The sequence below is a fragment of the Vespa velutina genome, chromosome 2 (genome assembly GCF_912470025.1).
Source record: "Vespa velutina chromosome 2, iVesVel2.1, whole genome shotgun sequence".
In the NCBI taxonomy this organism is placed as follows: Eukaryota; Metazoa; Arthropoda; class Insecta; order Hymenoptera; family Vespidae; genus Vespa; species Vespa velutina.
In genome coordinates this window covers 5,679,414-5,697,927 of record NC_062189.1, presented here as the reverse complement: position 1 = coordinate 5,697,927, position 18,514 = coordinate 5,679,414, and the positions used below count along the sequence as shown (strand labels likewise).

Below are 18,514 nucleotides of genomic sequence, written 5' to 3'. Positions count from 1 at the left end.
TTTGAATAAAAGAAAACAGAATCAGTAAAAGGCGCTCTTTACATGTACTATTACGATTGGCTGAATATACGTGACGCTATCGTACATATTAGTTGATAATATTATCGACAGAGAGCGTTGGGGTGGAGCTGCGATGGTAGCTCCCTCAACAGTAAATGTTTTTCTTTCTGAACGTAATTCAGTCTAGAGAATCCAACGGAGTGGGGGTTGCAGATAGCGGAGAGCGGACGCAGCATAGACAGATGCGAGGGCCAGGCTGGCCATCAGGTAAAGGTCGTGTGGGAGTGGAAAGAAGTAGAACCAGTAGCGGAAAGCAGTGCGGAGTCGAATCGGAGCGTGCGCGCGCGCTAAATCGTACACTTTTCGGAGTACTCTCTCCTTTGACATGGAAGAAGCTTACCGTTACACGCGTGACCTTACTACAAACATCTTTCAACGATTTTTTCTCTTGGCGTGAAAAAAGTGCCTTCTCGTATGGTTAAGTGTTACAAGCGTTACACGAACGGTGGATGGAAGAGAGCATCATCGTTGATCTGGGATCGAGACCGAAGAGATTTTTCTCTGAAGGACAATCGGATCCAACGTAGTCGGTCTTGCAAGGTTAGGTGAGTTGTTTTTCTTTTTTTTCTTTCCCCTTCTTTTTTTTCCTTTTTTTATTTTTATCATTTCTTTTTGATCACTTTCACTTTGATATTCTTCGTCTGAGAGAAAAAAATACGATGCGAGAAAGAAAGAGAGGAAAAGAGATAGATAGATAAAACAGATAAAAAGGTGGAGTAGGAATTATTTATCACGAACAATAATTACATATTTATCTTTTTTAACTTTTAATATCTAATCTTTTCTTTTTTATTTTCAAATGGATATGTTAATATCTCTTTCTCTCTCTCTCTCTTTCTCTCTCTCTCTCTCTCTCTCTCTCTTTCTCCCTTTACCTCCCCTCCCCTCTCTTTCTCTCTCTTCCTTTTATCATTTTTATCTATCCTGTGCACATTATATTTATTATCGCGTATAATTTATTCTGAGAATAATTCGCATGGTTCGATATTGAGTGAAAGTATTCTCGGAAAAAGGATTTCTCGAGAAAATCAAACATTATTATCGTATCGAGAATAGATTAGATTCTTCATTACATAGCTCATTAAATTTTTCCTCGCTAAGATTTTTATCTATGTTGATTATATTTGCGTTTTTATTCGTTAATGTATAAATTATAAAAGGCCTTTAATATGTAAATCAATGCTACTTTAAATTTGTCTTATTACAAGAAAAGATTAGAAAAACGAAAAAAGAAATTATTGGTCATATATTGTCATATATTCATATTTTCATTTCTCGCTTCTTAACATTGCTTTTGTAATACGAATAAGTACGTAAGATCGATTAATCAGTCTTATAATTGACAGTACCAACTCGTTTATCTCTATACGACGATGTCCCGATTTTGTTGGCATAACGTCGACGAATTAAGGTCAGGTCTCTTCTTGCCGGATCTATGTAAATTCTATATATTAGTAAGAGTATCGCCAACGTCATTATTAGAATTTCATTGTGATCAGCTAACTAACATTATATAGTTTAAATTGTATTGGATCGTAACCTACGTCATATATATTGTATATGCACATATCACACGCGTCTGAGGTATATTTGCATGTACATATTCGTATATGTATGTGTATATATATACATATATATATATATATATATATATATATATATATATATATATATTTATATATGCTGTGTATATTTTATAACATGACATTATGATAAAATAATTGACTTAGTCCAAAGTCACATGTTATTTCTATGTATATTTTATACCTAAGATATACTAATTTGAATTAACGCATAGTCATTGGTAATATATGTATATATATACACATATTGGTAAACGTGTTAAAAACTTGAAATATTAGGTTAAGTAGTGGGGTTCTTCGTTTAAATGTATCAAAACTACAAGTGTATTTAAGAAACTTCCGCGATTATTATATCCTCACAACGTTTGCTATTATAACGAGCGCACGGAGTGTGTGTGTGTGTATGTGTGTCGGCTTCGTTAAGCGCATCGTTAAAATTTTAATCTCTTGGGACTTCAGCAAGAAGAAAAAAAAACACAAAAAGAAGAAAGAAAATAAAATATAATGGAAAAAAAAGAAAAGAAAAAAAATATAAAAAAAAAAAAAAAAAAAGAAAAAAAAGAAAAAAAAAAAAAACGTAACACAAATAATGGACAGTAGTTGGGTTCTGTCGTTTTCCGATTTCTCTAGATAATAATCGCGCTGGAAGATAATCACTACTAATTTGTTGTCTGTAGTAATTTTCTACGTAAATTGGCGACGGTTTAAACGGAAATTGGTCGAGCATGTTTTCTCATTTTCATCCAGAAATTCTACATTTCTCTTTCTCTTTCTCTCTGTAATGTTTTTTTCTATATATTTTTTTGTCTTCTTTTAATTATTTAAATAATACAATATTCATCTACAAAAGGTTTATAACAAAAATTAATTCTTGACATTTTAACTAACCAATGGAGACAGCATATAAGTGCTAATCCCTTGTTGATTCCACAAGAAGCCGTCTCAGTTCAAAATATCCTATTACGTGGTACTACATTAGTCTAAGTCTAGATACTCAGTAAAAAAGAGAACGAAGGAGAGAGAAAGAGAGTGTGAGAGAGAGAGATAGAGAGATAGAGAGAGAGAGAGAGAAAGGTAGAGATAGGGAGAGAGAGAGAGAGAGAGAGAGAGAGAGAGAGAGAGAGAGAGAGAGAGAGAGAGAGAGAGAGAGAGAGGAAGATAAAGATAGAGAGAGAGATAGAGAAAATGAAGAGTTCATGTTAGAACTAGAATAACTTCGAATAGAAGTCTTTCAAGCGTTTCTGGTGGTCTCGATATCTGAATTATAAATCCCCACGAGGTCGTAAAACAAATGATTACTGGCGGATGTAACGCAATACTGTTGCGGGCGCGCAGCCTCCCTGGTCTCTCTTTCTCTCTCTCTCTCTCTCTCTCTCTCTCTCTCTCTTTCTGTTTCGTCTCCCACTTCGTTAGATCGCTCACAAATCGTCTGGATATTCTCACGTTCGAACAATACCTATATATTTGTACGTTCGCGTGCCGCGAGTGTCGTAAGACGCGAAGAAAAAAAAAAAAAGAAAAAAAAAAAGAAAAAAAGAATAAAAAGAGGAAAAGAAGGAAAGAAAGAAAAAAATAAGAAGTAAAAACAAAAAAACATATTTGTAAAGAAGAAATATATGTGTCTGATTTGTGTGTGAATTTATACGAGATAAGTTTTGTAATTCATTAATCCGATATATTTTTTCACATCGTGAGAAATGATATTTTAGGATAATATATTATATAAGATACGAGCGTACACATATAACTCATGGATATCTTCTATTCGATTAAAATGTTATTATAATTTATTTTGTTGATTTTACGAGTATACACTTCGATAAGGTAAAAAAAAAAAAAAGTAAGATTTTTATAAACATTATTTCAGGATGGTGAGCATGAAAATGCAATAACTTTGATGCTGCATCCGATACCAAATATCATGATATAAAACTTATTTGTATCATAATGGAATATCGTAAGTTCGAAGATTTAAATTTATATTCGATAAAATTGTAATTATTTTTATAATAAGATGATATCTATACATTTCAATACGATTAGTCCTGAATCTCAAGCATGAATGAATAATAATTTTTTCTTTTGCTTCTTTTTCTTTATTTCTCTCTTTTTTTTTTCTTCTAATTATTATCTAGCATTGTTTATTTGATTCAATATTCAATTAAAATTCCCGTACACGCGTTTTTAAACTATATTAGATTTAGATCGAAATATCTTTCTGTATGCGTGCGTGCGTGTGTGCATGTATGTGTGTGTGTGTGTATATATATGTGTATAGTATCAGTAGAGAAACATGCGCAATAATAATTTCATTCGAGAGATAATATGGCTTTTAATCACATATGTATATACATAGTGAATTTTTCTCTCTTCTCTGTTTTCTCTCTCTCTCTCTCTCTCTCTCTCTCTCTCTCTCTCTCTCTCTCTCTCTCTCTCTCCCTCCCTCTCTCTCTTTTTTTTGTTTCCTTTTTTTTTGTATTAGTAAGAGTATTTTGATAACGAATATTTTGTTTACTAGAGTGTGTATAGGATTTTATCGTTGGTAGGAATTTAATCGTAAGTAAAATATACGATACAACACGCTTTTGTAAATTTATTGCAATATATTCGATAACGTGTAATACCATTCATGTTTTATCGTTTATATCTGAGCATGATTCATATGCCTAATTATGACTTTTTCTTCTATGATTTATATTTCGTAAAATTCAAAGTTACACGTACGTATATATATGTATATATATATATATGTGTATATATATACATATATATATATGTATATATATATATGTGTATATATATACATATATATATGTATATATATATGTATATATATATATATATATATATATATATATATATATATATATATAAGAGAATCATTTTTTAATAACGTATCTATTTATAATGCTTACATATATATTTTTATTGATTTATAGTGTTTTTGAGATCTTTTTTGATAGCTTTGAATTCTTACGATTATTTATTTATTTGATATTGATCATCTGTACTATTTCATCGATTCGTTGACACTTTCCCACATTTTTGGATATATTATAAATAGATATAGATATATGATTATATGTAAGTAGTCTAATTTTTTGACGTGCTTACGAAATATCATTTACAATTGTTATAAGAATAATCAAGATTCGAAACTAATTTTACTGTTTTTTCTCTTGATTTATTTCCAGCGATTGGATGTCAAGCTTTTGATTATTCTCAAAGAATAATAGCTAGTAGAATATAATCCTTATGATCTAAAAGAGCAGCTCGATTTGTTGATTCATTTCGACGTTATCCTTTCTTTTTTTTTTCTTTCTTTTCTTTCCCTTCTTTAAACAAGTGAGATAACTTTTGTCGACTTTAACGATCGAAGAAAAGATGATGGAGACTGGCACTTTCACCGTGTCACAAACTATAAATAAACGTCTTAACTTTAGACGTATCCATCAGCTTCCAATTTCAAAGCAGCCTCGTAAGAAGGTAGATCTCTATCGTCTTTTAGATTTTCTTCCTTCTTCGGTTGACTTGTTTCCGAATTTATAGTAGAAGCGTCTTCGTTCATCGTCGACTCGTTCATTGTAACTTCCGTGGTATCCTTTTTCTCGCTGGAGAATGGGAGACTTTGCGGATCGAAAATGAGACTCTCGTAAGCAGGAGGTGGGCCCGGTGTCAACGGACAAGGAAGAGCAGCTTGGGTTCCATCTTCCGGGTTCGTCATTGCTACTCTCTCCGGGCACTGGCATGTACAGAAAATTAACGAATTTTAAATGAGCTTAGAGTGTAGCCTTTGGTGTAAGTATTTCTAGAGAGGCTCTGCGTGTGACTTGAACGTGGGAGACGTTCTTTCTGGAGAGAAGTTTAATGAAGAAAAAAGAATGTTTTTATTTATATTTTCTTTTTTTCTTTCCTCTTTTTTCTTTTTTCTTCTATTTAAAGAATTTCCTCGAACGATGGATATTTAATTCGAAACGAATGTTGATTTATTTCATTTCAATTTTGATCACTTGAAATCGAAATATAATAAATACCATTTACAATCGGTATTCCTCTATATTTTATTTTTATTCTATCTCATGTTTGTTTGTTTGTTTGTTTGTTTGTTTGTTCGTTCGTTTGTTTGTTTATTTTCTATCTTATATCAGTTATTTAATTAGCAGAGTCTCTCTAGAAATAATTGAGTCGTATTTTAGATTTCACCGTGATATGGGAATCCATAGTGAATACTTCGAGACTATGGACGTCGGGTTCGGCTCTCCAATAATGAGAATATTCCTGAGGTCGATATTTTTTCATATTTTTATGACAGCAATAACATATCACTATCAGTACCATGATCACTCCGCTAAGCATAGCTCTGAAAAACATAATTCCGTTTATTAATCATTCATTCTCAATACAGCTATAATTCAAAATAATACTTACCCTCCGAGTAAAATGTTTACGTGACCGTGCAAGTCAGTTTCGAAGTGACCGTTCTTGCCTGTACTACCGCTGTTTGATGAAATATTATATCCCAAAATATTCGAATGATCTAATTCGATCGATGTTTTGCTTTCATCGGCACTGTTAACGATACTGTTAGAGTGATTTTGGGCGATCTGCACCGCGGCCAACACAGCTAATCCTCTCATCGCTTTTTTGTTTACATTTATTCAGTCTTCAAAATGTACGCTAAATTATGTTTCGATAAATTTCGATTATACCATCAAAGTGACTAAACATTAAAGGCACGTATCAGACTTATCTCGACGCGATACTTTGACATACTTTCCTTTTGAACCATTTCATTCCTTGTGATCTCACGATAATTTCTTCTTCGATTCTTCCAAAGCAAGAATCTTCGTTCGTCTTTCAAGTCCTCGTAAGTTATTGTCCACTATAGCTCTCATCGGTTTCGTGGAGAAATTTAACCTTGGACAATGAGAAAATCCACGAATCGTGATATCGTGGTTTGTCCTCTTCTTCGTCATCTTTTGATTATAATAAAATATGATTTATTTTAGATTTCTTAGTACATCTGAAAATGACATTGAAAGTTTTAAAAATATATATATGAGTCTACCATGAATATTATAATGATTTTGAAAATACTTGAGATCTTTGTTTTTAACGAAGTTGTCCAAAGTTTTGGCAAGTGAAAAGCGATATTATGTATACGAAAACGCATCGTTTACATATTTAAGACAAAGAAAATATTCGTTGTTCGTCGTAATGAAATATAGTGTCGATAAATAATATCTGGTATAACTTGCCAAGTTTAAACATTTTTGATTTATAATATCTATATCCATGAAAGTGCACGATGTAATCCTATGTAAGCTTATTCCTATCACGTATATGTTGTAGATGCAATACAAAGGCAGGATTTTGGATGAAGAAGTTCATTGATACGTCAAATACAGTAAGTCCGTAAATATATCCTTTACAATTCTCGAAGCATAATTTTTCTTCGTTAGCTTAATTAAATAATTTTATCGCTGCGATGTATTTGCTTTTATTCGAAAATCGTTCTCCCGTATAAAATTCGATTAAACGAAAATTCTCGTGCGTTATTCAAGATGAACGCTTCCTTCGTCTGCCAAAAGAATTATTTAAAATCTTTTTCGAGTTCATGCGTAAAGATTCATTCGTGCGACGATCGTATATTAAAATACTTGTGGTCGAATGCCAAAAAAATTAAATAAAAGCTGTTAACATCTAATTTCGACTATACACTTTCCTGTTATCTGTTATAAGTGTTATCTTTATTTCTCTTTATCAGTGTTTTTTTTTTTCTTTAATAAGGAAAATACAATAATATTCTATACATGTTTACAAGCTTTATCTGTCGTTTAAACATAGAAAAGGCATACGAAGAGATACAGTTTTGTTGTATTGTAATAATTTACATACATGTAAATATTATCGTAATTTGTTTGGATGTTAACAAATTCGAGATAATTTTTTTGAACTTATTAAGAAATAACTTTTATATATATATATTATTTGCATGTTAAAATGTATAATGTACGTTATATATACAAATAGTTGATTATAACCTTCACCTTGATACGTTATGCGAAATAACCATTTTCTTCCGATCGTTGCAAGATAGTTCGAAATTTATCGTGCTTAACACTTATCAATGTATGTCATTGATTAATTATGTCGATTAATTTGTTCATGAAAAAAAAAAAAAATAACAGTTATTTTATGCGAATGTGAAAAAGACGTAATTCGAATAATCGCAGAATGATAACTGATAAATTTAGAGATAAAGTCAGAGTGTAGAGAAAAATGGAACGCGGAACAATGCTTGCAACATCGGCAAATATCGGTCAATTAAAAGGTCTCTTCGAGGATCGAATTTATCTACTTTCGTCTACCACGTTGACCTTGCTTTACATCGATGAGTTTGCTGACTCTTTTATATATTCGGTGCATTCTATCGGCACGATCTCATAAAAATTTTGCGAGGCCTTACTTGACAAATGAAAACTGATATTTTTTTTTTTTTTTTGTTATTTAGAATACACGTTGAAAATCGACAAAGGAATCGGTTGGTCGAAATTGAAATTGAAATTGAAATTGAAATTGAAATTGCAATTGCAATTGCAATTCAACTCGCGAAGAAACATTCGACATTTTTCCAATGAAATTTTTCCCAAGAAATCGCATCAATATTTTAACAATAAAAATTTATGTGTAACATTCGCCTTGTATTATTGTTATTATTCTTTTTTTTTTTTTTATTCTTTCTTTAAAGGATTTCAGTTTCACAGATTAGTCATTAATTTAGGGGAAAAAAAAAAGATAAAAAAGAAAAGAAGAAAGGAGAAAGAAACTCGTATGAGTGTGAATTGTCGGTGTTTAAAGCATTGTTCGATTTATCCAGACTCACTTTAATGCGCGATAGGCGCGAGAAAATTACAGAACCGTGGGGTGAGCCTTTAGAAATCACGACTTCGCACTTCAACGTGGACGGGCAAAAGCACAATATAAAGCTCGATCGACGTATACCTACTTACGAACGTTCTACGAGAAGAATGCTGTTATCTTTTTGTTGAAAAAAAATTCAGGGCGAAATTTGCGCGAGAATTCAAGGGGGATGAGAGGACATGATTTATCATCGTGATCTGTCAGAACAGCCGATCAATAGATTTTTAACATCTATCTTGTTTTTTTTTTACCTTTTTTTTTTTTTTCTTTTTTATAAATTCAAGTTCAGTTGATTGGACTTAAGAAATTTTCTACCTTAAATTCATTATTGAAGCTAATATACGAAATTGTTGTATATATATATATATATTTGCAAAATAAGTATGTTAAAAAATGTGTAAATATGAAATATATAAATATTACATATATAAATATAATAAAAAAACATAGTCTTTATTTTTCGGAAAAAGATACCATTCGGCTTAGTCAAAAGAATTTATTAAATAATAAATAAGAAGACTCGTCAACATTGTTATGTAAAGAAAAAGGAAGAAAAAAAACATAGAACCGAAGTAAAAATATATACGATAGTTATAAAATAATAACTCGAGAAAAGAAAAAAAAATGTAATTGAACGATCGAAGCCGTGTACGACGATGGTAGCAGTAAGGATAATAGCGAATTGTGCGCGCGCTCTTTCTCTCTCTCTCTCTCTCTCTCTCTCTCTCTCTCTCTCTCTCTCTCTCTCTCTCTCTCTCTCTCTCTCTCTCTCTCTCTCTCTCTCTCTCTCTCTCTCTCTCTCTTTCTCTTTCTTAGATTACGATTATGCCGAGCAAGAAGGCGAAACTGTGAAGTAGTACGAGCATAGGACGTTGCGTGATGAATATTAGGAACGTAGGAAAGGACATAAATGAAAACATTTATATTACTTTCGAAAAATGTGAAAAAATAAAATGGGAGAATAGAAAAAAAAAATAGAGAGAATGTCTAGATGTTCAAATTCAGATCCTCTATCATGTTTCTTCGACAATTTATTATCCAGAGAGAGAGAGAGAGAGAGAGAGAGAGAAAGAAAGAGAGAGAGAGAGAGAGAGAGAGAGAAAAATAGAAATAGGGAAGGACAGTTTCCACGTGCTCGCGCTGCTGATAGAACTGCAGTATTCGAGATTTCTCTCATTGCAAAGATAGACTCCACAGGTGTTCTCGATAACACAGTCTCTCGATACTACACAGTACTCTCGATACGAAAGATACGATATTTAGGAATATTCGAATACGAGTTCTCGTTATGAACGTATATCATAAAAGAAGAAACGAAGTGTTCTCAAACGAAATCGATTTTCGTGCGTAGGTATATGTGTTACTTGTGCACATATGTATATGTATACCTGTATGTCTATGTAAAGAACAAGGCCTAAATCCATCGTAGAAGAATGGAAATTGGATCGCACGAAAGTAGGCGCGTTCACTTACCCGCCAAGCCTGTTTGCATCCTGATAAAATCACTTCGATCGGATCACTACCAGCGTTGTCCTTGTCATCCGACCTCGTCGTTCTCGTCTTCGTCGTGTCTTGGCATTAAACGATCACCCCTAATCACGAATAGCTCGTTGATAGTTTTATCGAAAAATTCTTCCCTTTTCAAATGAATTTCTTTTGCTTTCTTTTTTATCCTTTAAATGTCACCAAGAGAAAAAGGCAAGAAAAAATAAAAAAAAAAATATATATATACATATATGTATGTATATGTATATATAACTCTAATACACAAATTTAACTGTAACTCTTTTAATATGACGAAAATCAAAGATTATAATCTTTTTGTTGAATTTATCGATAAGATCGATCACTTTTAGAAGCGAGTTTTCAAAAGATCGATCGATATATTTCAAATTGAATTTCTTGCGATCCAGAATAAAATGCTATCGGAGGATCTTTTCTTTTCACCCCCTCTCGATCCGTTTTCAATACAGTTTCGTTCGAGACTAGTACCTAGCGAGTCGACCGTTCGTCGGACTCCCCGTTGCCTGGCTACGCCAGGACGGTTGCGGCGCCGCGACGCGTCGCGACGCACGCGATTTAGCTACACCCTCGTGCCTAGTATCTAGACACTCCTAACGTCATCCAACGAAATCAAGGAGTAATCGGTACCCTCTTTTTGTTTCTTCTTTGGTCTTTCTGAACGATCGATCAAGATTCGTACTTATCATTTCGGTAAAATATAGAATCGTTATCGTTATAAAAAGATATTTAAGATTATGTTTCGATTGGAAAATAATTATTACGAAATTCATGTGGAATTATTGAATTTCTTGAAAAGGAACAGCATTGAGTTTACAACATTTATCGACTCGGTTCAACGGGGCACTCATTGTCAGTCGACGTCTATCGATCGATGATCTCGTTCCACTTTTAAGAAGCGCAAGCGGAGCTTCTAATCGTCATACCGAGGAATGCCGTGGTATAAGATCGTACATAGTGAATTTCTAGTCGTTATAATGCTTTTTCTACGGCGTTCTCCGTTCATCAAGGCATACGTTTATAGGTATAATATAATTTTTATATATTTTTCTTTTGGAAAATAAAAATCTTCGGGGTAGTTTGTAGTCATATTAATATATACTAATTTTATATTTACACACATACATACACAAACACACACATACACAATATTAAATACAATCTTATAAAAACACACACACACACACACACATATATGTATGTATTATAAAAAATAATTGCTATATATATATATATATATAAAATAAATACATTCGTATAAAAAATTTCAACATTGTCTACTTTTCATCTTTTTTTTCTTTTTCTTTTCTAGCATCGAAACTAATAACAATGAAAAGTAAATACAAGAGAGTTTAAAAATGTTATATTTGATGATTATATTAAATAAATAACGAGTAATGACTCTCAAAGGTCATACTGATCATTTCGACGACCTTTATGTATATAATTTGATCGAAATAGGACACCCTGTATGATAGAAGCACCGAACGAAATTAACAGCAGTCCCATTGATTTTGTTTGCAGATTAGCGAGAATGGGGGGTAGCCTGCCGAGCGGATGGATGAGGAGGATTCTCCTCTTCCTCGTTTTGATAACCGGCGTACTTCTTATTGCCATGTACGCGCATGCACCGCCACTTGCCTCGTTGCAGCCCTTCACGACACGTCGGTGAGTTAAAACTCTAAATAGCCATGGTCGATATTACCCATACGTAGTAATAAGTACTTACATACGTGTGTATGATATGTACTTAATACACGAAGAAGAGACAAGTTTAAGTGTTGGAATGACAACGTTCAATGTCAATGCTGTATGTAAAAACGTCGATAGCTTTACATTCATGATTATGAAAAGTTTATCAAACGTCAATGATCACAATATAGATCTGTAGATTATATCTCATCGATACCAAGTCCCGTTTTATGACATTTACGAGTCTGTTAAAAGGTCGTAACTTCATCTTTAAGTTCTCTGATATGCCATCGAGAGAAGAAATGTCTTATTAAGGGGAAAAAAAAAAAAAAAAAAAAATTAGATAAATGTAAAAGTTACTCGGACATCCTCTTTTCCTTTCTCTTTTTCTTTTCTTTTCTTTTTTTTTTTGTTAGTATTCCTAATCTTTACTCTTTCGCTCTTCACATTTAATTCTGTTTGTTTATTTTCTATTTCTTTTTCTTTTTCTTTCTTTTCTTTTTTTTTCTTATTTTTTAATGCCTGATATACATACTTAATTAACTGTAATCATTCGTTCAGAATATCGCATGTTATTATACGCTTTAAAATTTTTTTACAATATTTATTTTTTTTGTTGCACTCGTGTCTTAACATACACAGATTGGAAGAGTTCGAACAGGGCTTCGTAACCTTCTTGGTCGATAATGAGAGCACCAAAAATCCGGAGGATCGCCTATACAAGTACTTTGGTGCACCAAGGAAAAAGAATTCTACCGGACGTGATGAACGGACGTACGATAAGAAAAAGATTTTAAATCCCGGACTTCGTGTGCTTGCCCATGCGACTATATCATGTTTTAAGTTGATTGTCTCGAGAAAAAAGAGGATACGTTAAATGATAAGCTACGCCATCTAATCTGATTTTTTAATCGTTAGACGAAATATGAGGTTTCCGTTTAACGAAGAAAAAGCTGACAGAATCAACTTAAAACTATGTACAATATTTGCTAGTCAGTTCGTCTCGAAATTTTTAAAAGCTTGCGAAATTTCATTAAATCTATCCGTTTAGCGTCCCATTTCCATAGAAATAATATTTTACGATATTTTTCCAAAACTAGTGTCACTCTCGCTTTCTCATTTGAAAACTTATTATTTTGGTATACGATTTCTTTTCAGCATAGCTTTTTCTTGATTAGCTTCTTTTTTTTTTTTTTTTTCTTTTTTTTTTCTATTTTTCTGTTTTCTTTTTTCCTTTTTTAATAAAGTACACACTCCAACCGACGTATACTTATCGTAAATATACGTTGAATAGACACGTCGCAACAACCATTTATCATGTAATTTATTTATTTTTGTGTGGAGCTTTTTACCTGTAATATTTTCGAGTGATACAAAATTGCTACTCGTGTGTTATAGTACTTAATCGATATTATATTCGATTATTGTCGACATCTTGAAATCTAATATTTTTAAAAATATCGTTTTATTATCGTTACATTATTGTATTCCACAGAGTCTTTCAAAGTCCCTGGTCATGGACGTGCGTTGCTGGTCGTTGCGAAAGAAGGGCCGTGAGATCATCGAGAATCTCCTTAGCAACTTGTACAGCTCTATGCGGTGGTAATACTCGTCTCTTGTGGCCTAGACCTACAGGGAACATCATCCTTGGAGATGAAAGTGTTACTATGCATTTACAGCAGATAGAATTTGTCACAGTAAACACGAGCGATCGAGACGTAAAGACTTTGTTGGAATATGCCAAAGACGTTTTCTTAGGTAAAATATTTATAACCAAACGACGTTTGATCTCTTGCATAACGCGATCACAAACGTGTATGATATGTAAAAAGGGTACTTCCCTTTTGTAGGAAACGTAAGAAGTCTGATTCGAGTGGCAAACGTCAAAGGTAAATCAGGAATCGATAGTTTTCTGATATATTTAAGTGCTGGAAATTCACGTGGGACCAAATTAACCATGGACACGGATGAATCTTATACGCTCGAGCTTATTTTAAAGGGTAAGATTTTGGAAGCTCGGATAACAGGAAAAAGCTATTACGGTGTGCGCCACGGCCTTGAGACACTTGGACAAATGATCTGGTGGGACGAGAGCGCCGAAAGGCAAGGTTCTCTACGTGTACTCTCTCGTGCTTCGATCGAAGACAAGCCAGTTTTTTCATATCGTGGTCTACTCGTCGACACAGGGAGACAATTCTTCGGGATCAACCAGTTAAAGAGGCTGATCGACGGTATGGCTGCCTCGAAACTGAACACCTTTCATTGGCACCTAACGGATTCTCAGAGCTTCCCCTTTGACTCGGTACAGTTTCCGGAAATGGCGAGATGGGGCGCTTACAGTGGCGATCAAGTTTACACGCCGGATGACATTAAAGACTTCGCTGATTATGCAAGAATTCGAGGAGTCAGGGTGCTCGTTGAGATAGACTCTCCTGCTCATGCTGGTGCTGGTTGGCAATGGGGTGGGTGGATCATTGATGTTTCTTTCGTATTTTAATTTTAATTTGATAAAAGAATGTTCGATTAAGTAGATTGAAATTGTTCGATAGGAGCGGAACATGGGTATGGCGAACTAGCACTTTGCGTAGACCAACAACCTTGGACGTCTTACTGCGGTGAACCAAACTGCGGTCAACTAAATCCGATAAACGAGCACTCGTATAGGATACTAGAGGGTCTCTATAGGGAGTTGTTAGACCTGACCGAAGTACGGGATATCATTCACCTTGGGGGAGATGAGGTGAATCTCGATTGCTGGGCACAGTACGGAAATATAACCGCGGCGATGCAAGCACAAAATATGACCGATCATCATGCTATGTGGGCGGAATTCGAAACGAAAATGTTCCAACGATTGGTTAAGGCAAATCATGACGAGGTACCGAAGGCAGTCATTTTGTGGAGTTCTCCACTCACGAAGCGTCCATATATTACGACGTATTTTGATCCAAAGATACATGTCATTCAATCTTGGGGTGGTAGCAATTGGCTTGAAACATCGGATCTTTTAGAAGATGGTTTTCGAGTGATATTGTCACACGTGGACGCTTGGTACTTGGATTGCGGATTTGGTAGATGGAGAGAAACCGGTGAAGCTGCTTGTGGCGAATATCGTACCTGGCAAACGGTTTACAATCATAGACCTTGGAAGGAGTATCCTCAGCAGCAGATGAATCTAATTCTCGGTGGTGAAGCTGCAATTTGGAGCGAGCAAATGGGTCAGGCGTCCTTGGGACCACGAGTATGGCCAAGAGCATCGGCTCTCGCCGAAAGATTATGGTAATTTGTCATTATCTTGGATCTGATTGTCACAAGCATTTGTCAACTTCATATCTTCATCGTGTTATCCCATTATTATTATTATTATTATTATTATTATTATTATTATTATTTTTTTTTTTTTTTTTTTTTTATTATTATTATTATTGTAGGAGCGATTTACCAACCAATGGTTATTCCACCGACGAAGGTGTGTACACGAGGTTAGCAGCTCACGTTGAAGTGTTAACGAGTCGAGGCATCAAGACGGAAGCCATGTGGCCACAATGGTGTTCTCAGAATCCCGGCAAATGCCTCTGACCGATCGTTAGATGATTGAGAACGAGCATTATTCTATTACATGGATCGTGGAGATCAATTGCGACGAGAGAACGCTAGAAAAACCAAAACGGATGGCCATCCCTCTCAACGGAACGTCGATAAATGAAAGAAATTAAAATTGTCTGAGTAGGTCGCTATAATTTTCCAATAAGACATCGATCGAGTCACATCGAAGTGATACTCGTAACTGCCATGAATACTCGTGTTGCCTACGATATTGCTGCACGACGTGACGACGGAACGACGATCCGCGATAATAATGGCCTCTTAGAAAATAAGAACGGATAAACCTTGACGTTTTTTGAAAGATCAAGCAAGACTAAGAAGAATCCTTCTTCCGGTCGCGCGCGCACTCTTAACGGACCGGTACCTATCGATCGATTTCGAAGGAACGTCGCGTTAATCAGCAAAATTCTATGATTCTGTTATCTTTTTTGGATATTTTAAGGGGTTTGGAAAACATACATATGTATATGTAGAATGAAAGTATAAGATATATTTTAAAAATATAGTTACATTGATTGATTTCAAAATTATCTAATCATACCTTAAGCGAGATAACAGTGAATTATTTTGTAAAATATATTTCTTCGATGGTTATCGTTAATAATGAAAGTATTTTTCTTTTTCTTTTTTTTTTCTTTTTTTTTTTTTTTGTTCACGATACACCGAGCACAGGAGAGAAAAAACAAGGATAATGTAGTTTCTTCGAATTAACGGATCGTTTAATTATAAGAAACGAATAGAAAGTGCTATGCAGTACTGAAAAGAAGTCTCGCGAGATGGCACAAGGAAAGGGAGGGGGGATAACCTGACGTTCCATTCCATCTGGACCTTTGATATTCCCATAATCCCTACAGTACGTCTTGTTTAAGGAAAGATTTAAAATATGAAAAGATCCTTTAAGATGAACGTGAGATAAGCTTTGTGTGTACATAGTATCGCTGTATGTAAGTGTATAACGTGGTATGCGATGTTATTGTATTAAGATTTAGATTAATCATGCTGTGGTGAGGTGATGAGAGAAGTAAGGGAGAGAAGGAAAGAATGGATAGAAGATGTAACGTGACAAGACGAGACTTTTTTTTTTTTTTTTTTTTTTTTTTTTTAAATATATATATATATAAATACACCGGGTGTCTCCTTTTAATATTTTTTTTTTCTGTTCGAAGTGCCTTTTAAGCTGTTCAATCGTCTCGCGCATCGCGATCTCGTTATAGTGCGTGCGCGTGACGATCGCGTGTACGTTCCTACATTCTGATAAGGAAAGGTGGAAGATCTAGAAAGATGACAGGAATGGGCACGTAATGTACGAACGATATAGTGCACACCGAACATTTATCTATCATAAGATTACTGGACCGAGTCATTGCACTAGCTATCTCGTTTTAAATCTTGATTCTTCCTTGTTTAGATTTTAAAATTCAGATAAATGAAAAATTTTTAATAATATTTGCAAGTTTATCTTTGCATTTCCCAAACGAGTTTTAATCTTTCGTCATATTTATACGTCGTTCGATCGTTAAATTCTTAGATCATTGATATCTACGAAGGATCAATTATATAAATCGATCATAGCTTCGAAGGCCAGTTGAAATCTTTGAAAAAGGTACTTTCGTCCATTGACTTAAATTTATACAAAGTGCTCGTGTTAGCTTTGTTAGCCAAATCTCGATGAAATATATATGTATACCAAATGTCAAGCATGTTATTTGTTGGTGAATCGAAAAACTTTTTTAACTAATTGTTAGAAATCAGTTCGAGATACCAATGTAACAGAAATTGCTTGTATGTAGGTACTAGCGAACAAATTGATAATAACGTCGCTAATGTTTAGCGTGAAAATATATTGTGTTGATATCTTTTACTAATGTTTTAGGATAAATATTGAGAAGGAAAGATTCGATGCAGATTTACTTATAAAATAATAGCGAACATTATATTAAAAAAGACCATATTGATGATGAATACGTTGAGATTTTAGATCCTTTTATCGTTTTAAGACAGCTTCGCTGCATTATTAGAGACGCTCTATTTGCATTGGTCGAGGCCGGTGACAAGAAATCGAAACGTGAGTTTTATTTTATGATGTAGTTAATTAATTAAAAAAATTCGAATTATTCCGACTAATAAACGTGGGACAAATAGAAATAAGAATGACTACTTGCGTATGTTTCTTATTGTCCCTTTTATAAGCACAATATAGAATTCTGTTGTCCGACAAACAGAGTCACGACTGTTCTTATTGAAAATAAGATTCATTTTTATGATAAATATTTAAAATATTAAAAATAAACGAATGTAAAAGGCGATTCTTACAACCGGCCATCCCGTGTTCAGTTTCCCGAGTGAAATATAACGAAACGAGAATAGCGTTGTAGTTTTTAAGTGTTTTTAGGAATGGTATAATATTCGCAAATGTTTAGTAGGAGAAAGGATCCGTGTTATATTCTTATACCGGCACTTCTTCTTTCTCCCTATATTGCGATATCGATGGTGAATTTAACGTGTGAAAGTATTATAAATATCGTGTACAGATACGGTCAGAAAAAAGTTGTACTCGTAGAAAAACGAAAAGAGAAGGAGATAATAATAATAATAATAGGAATTAATTAAAGAAAAAGAAAAAAAGAAAAAAGAAAACCGGTGAAAAAAAAAAGAGAAAAGATAAGAAAAGATAAGAAAAGAAAAGAAAAGAAAAGAAAAGAAAAGAAACACGAAAGTACTGTACTTACTGTTACTTACTGACATTGATAATCGTAAGCGAAATAATTAAGACAGGTTCTTGACTTTAGCCAATGAAATTATTCGCGACGATTTAGCTAAACGAATGAAATATATCGTTCGATGTTTTCCTACTCCGCCTCGTTATGGAATAAGAAGATTGGGAGAAGGATGGAGAGCGTTAGATGAAACTATAGATACAGACACAAATAGTAATAGTTAATATATTATAAAGAAAAGAAATCATGCGTAATATTGATGGGGACGTATTCCTGCGTTTATACGATTATTGGTTTTCAATGGCAAAAATGTGCATATACAGAATGATCGTTTCAAGAAAGATATACTCTGTTACAAAATGCGAATAACAAATGTTTAACATAAACTGAATTTTAATACGAGCCTTTTGT

At 33.8% G+C, this 18,514-nt stretch overlaps 2 protein-coding genes across 13 annotated transcripts; one reads left to right on the top strand and one right to left on the bottom strand.

Annotated features, from left to right (window-relative positions):
- The first annotated feature begins 182 nt into the window (after positions 1-182).
- On the top strand, positions 183-18,505 carry LOC124957792 (probable beta-hexosaminidase fdl). 10 transcript variants are annotated; one of them, XM_047515120.1, is made up of 10 exons: positions 482-605; positions 3,511-3,600; positions 6,996-7,050; positions 10,888-11,112; positions 11,613-11,756; positions 12,423-12,554; positions 13,276-13,538; positions 13,631-14,242; positions 14,330-15,059; positions 15,212-18,505. In XM_047515120.1, the coding sequence occupies exons 4-10, from the start codon at positions 11,021-11,023 to the stop codon at positions 15,357-15,359; spliced, it is 2,121 nt and encodes a 706-aa protein (XP_047371076.1). In that variant the 5' UTR covers positions 482-605; positions 3,511-3,600; positions 6,996-7,050; positions 10,888-11,020; the 3' UTR covers positions 15,360-18,505. The 10 variants fall into 10 exon arrangements, with proteins under 10 accessions (XP_047371072.1, XP_047371077.1, XP_047371075.1 ...); XM_047515118.1 differs by lacking the exon at positions 482-605 and adding an exon at positions 2,774-3,419; XM_047515119.1 differs by lacking the exon at positions 3,511-3,600 and having other exon boundaries at positions 463-600.
- Positions 4,528-10,564, bottom strand: LOC124957796. Of its 3 annotated transcripts, XM_047515131.1 has the most exons (5): positions 10,041-10,564; positions 6,417-6,619; positions 6,072-6,320; positions 5,847-6,003; positions 4,528-5,385 (listed from the first exon to the last, which is right to left on the bottom strand). In XM_047515131.1, the coding sequence occupies exons 3-5, from the start codon at positions 6,278-6,280 to the stop codon at positions 5,083-5,085; spliced, it is 669 nt and encodes a 222-aa protein (XP_047371087.1). In that variant the 5' UTR covers positions 6,281-6,320; positions 6,417-6,619; positions 10,041-10,564; the 3' UTR covers positions 4,528-5,082. The 3 variants fall into 3 exon arrangements, with proteins under 3 accessions (XP_047371087.1, XP_047371086.1, XP_047371085.1); XM_047515130.1 differs by having other exon boundaries at positions 6,072-6,666; XM_047515129.1 differs by having other exon boundaries at positions 6,072-6,619.
- Positions 18,506-18,514: the final 9 nt, after the last annotated feature.

Excerpts from the sequence above, each read along its gene's own strand:
- LOC124957796 (XM_047515130.1), bottom strand. The coding sequence starts at position 6,280 with ATGAGAGGATTAGCTGTGTTGGCCGCGGTGCAGATCGCCCAAAATCAC. Across the intron at positions 6,004-6,071 it reads GTAAACATTTTACTCGGAGG|AGCTATGCTTAGCGGAGTGA; the intron begins GTAAGTATTATT and ends TATGTTTTTCAG. Across the intron at positions 5,386-5,846 it reads CTATGGATTCCCATATCACG|TGCCCGGAGAGAGTAGCAAT; the intron begins GTGAAATCTAAA and ends TGTACATGCCAG.
- LOC124957792 (XM_047515116.1), top strand. The coding sequence starts at position 475 with ATGGTTAAGTGTTACAAGCGTTACACGAACGGTGGATGGAAGAGAGCA. Across the intron at positions 13,539-13,630 it reads TGCCAAAGACGTTTTCTTAG|GAAACGTAAGAAGTCTGATT; the intron begins GTAAAATATTTA and ends TCCCTTTTGTAG. Across the intron at positions 14,243-14,329 it reads TGGTGCTGGTTGGCAATGGG|GAGCGGAACATGGGTATGGC; the intron begins GTGGGTGGATCA and ends ATTGTTCGATAG.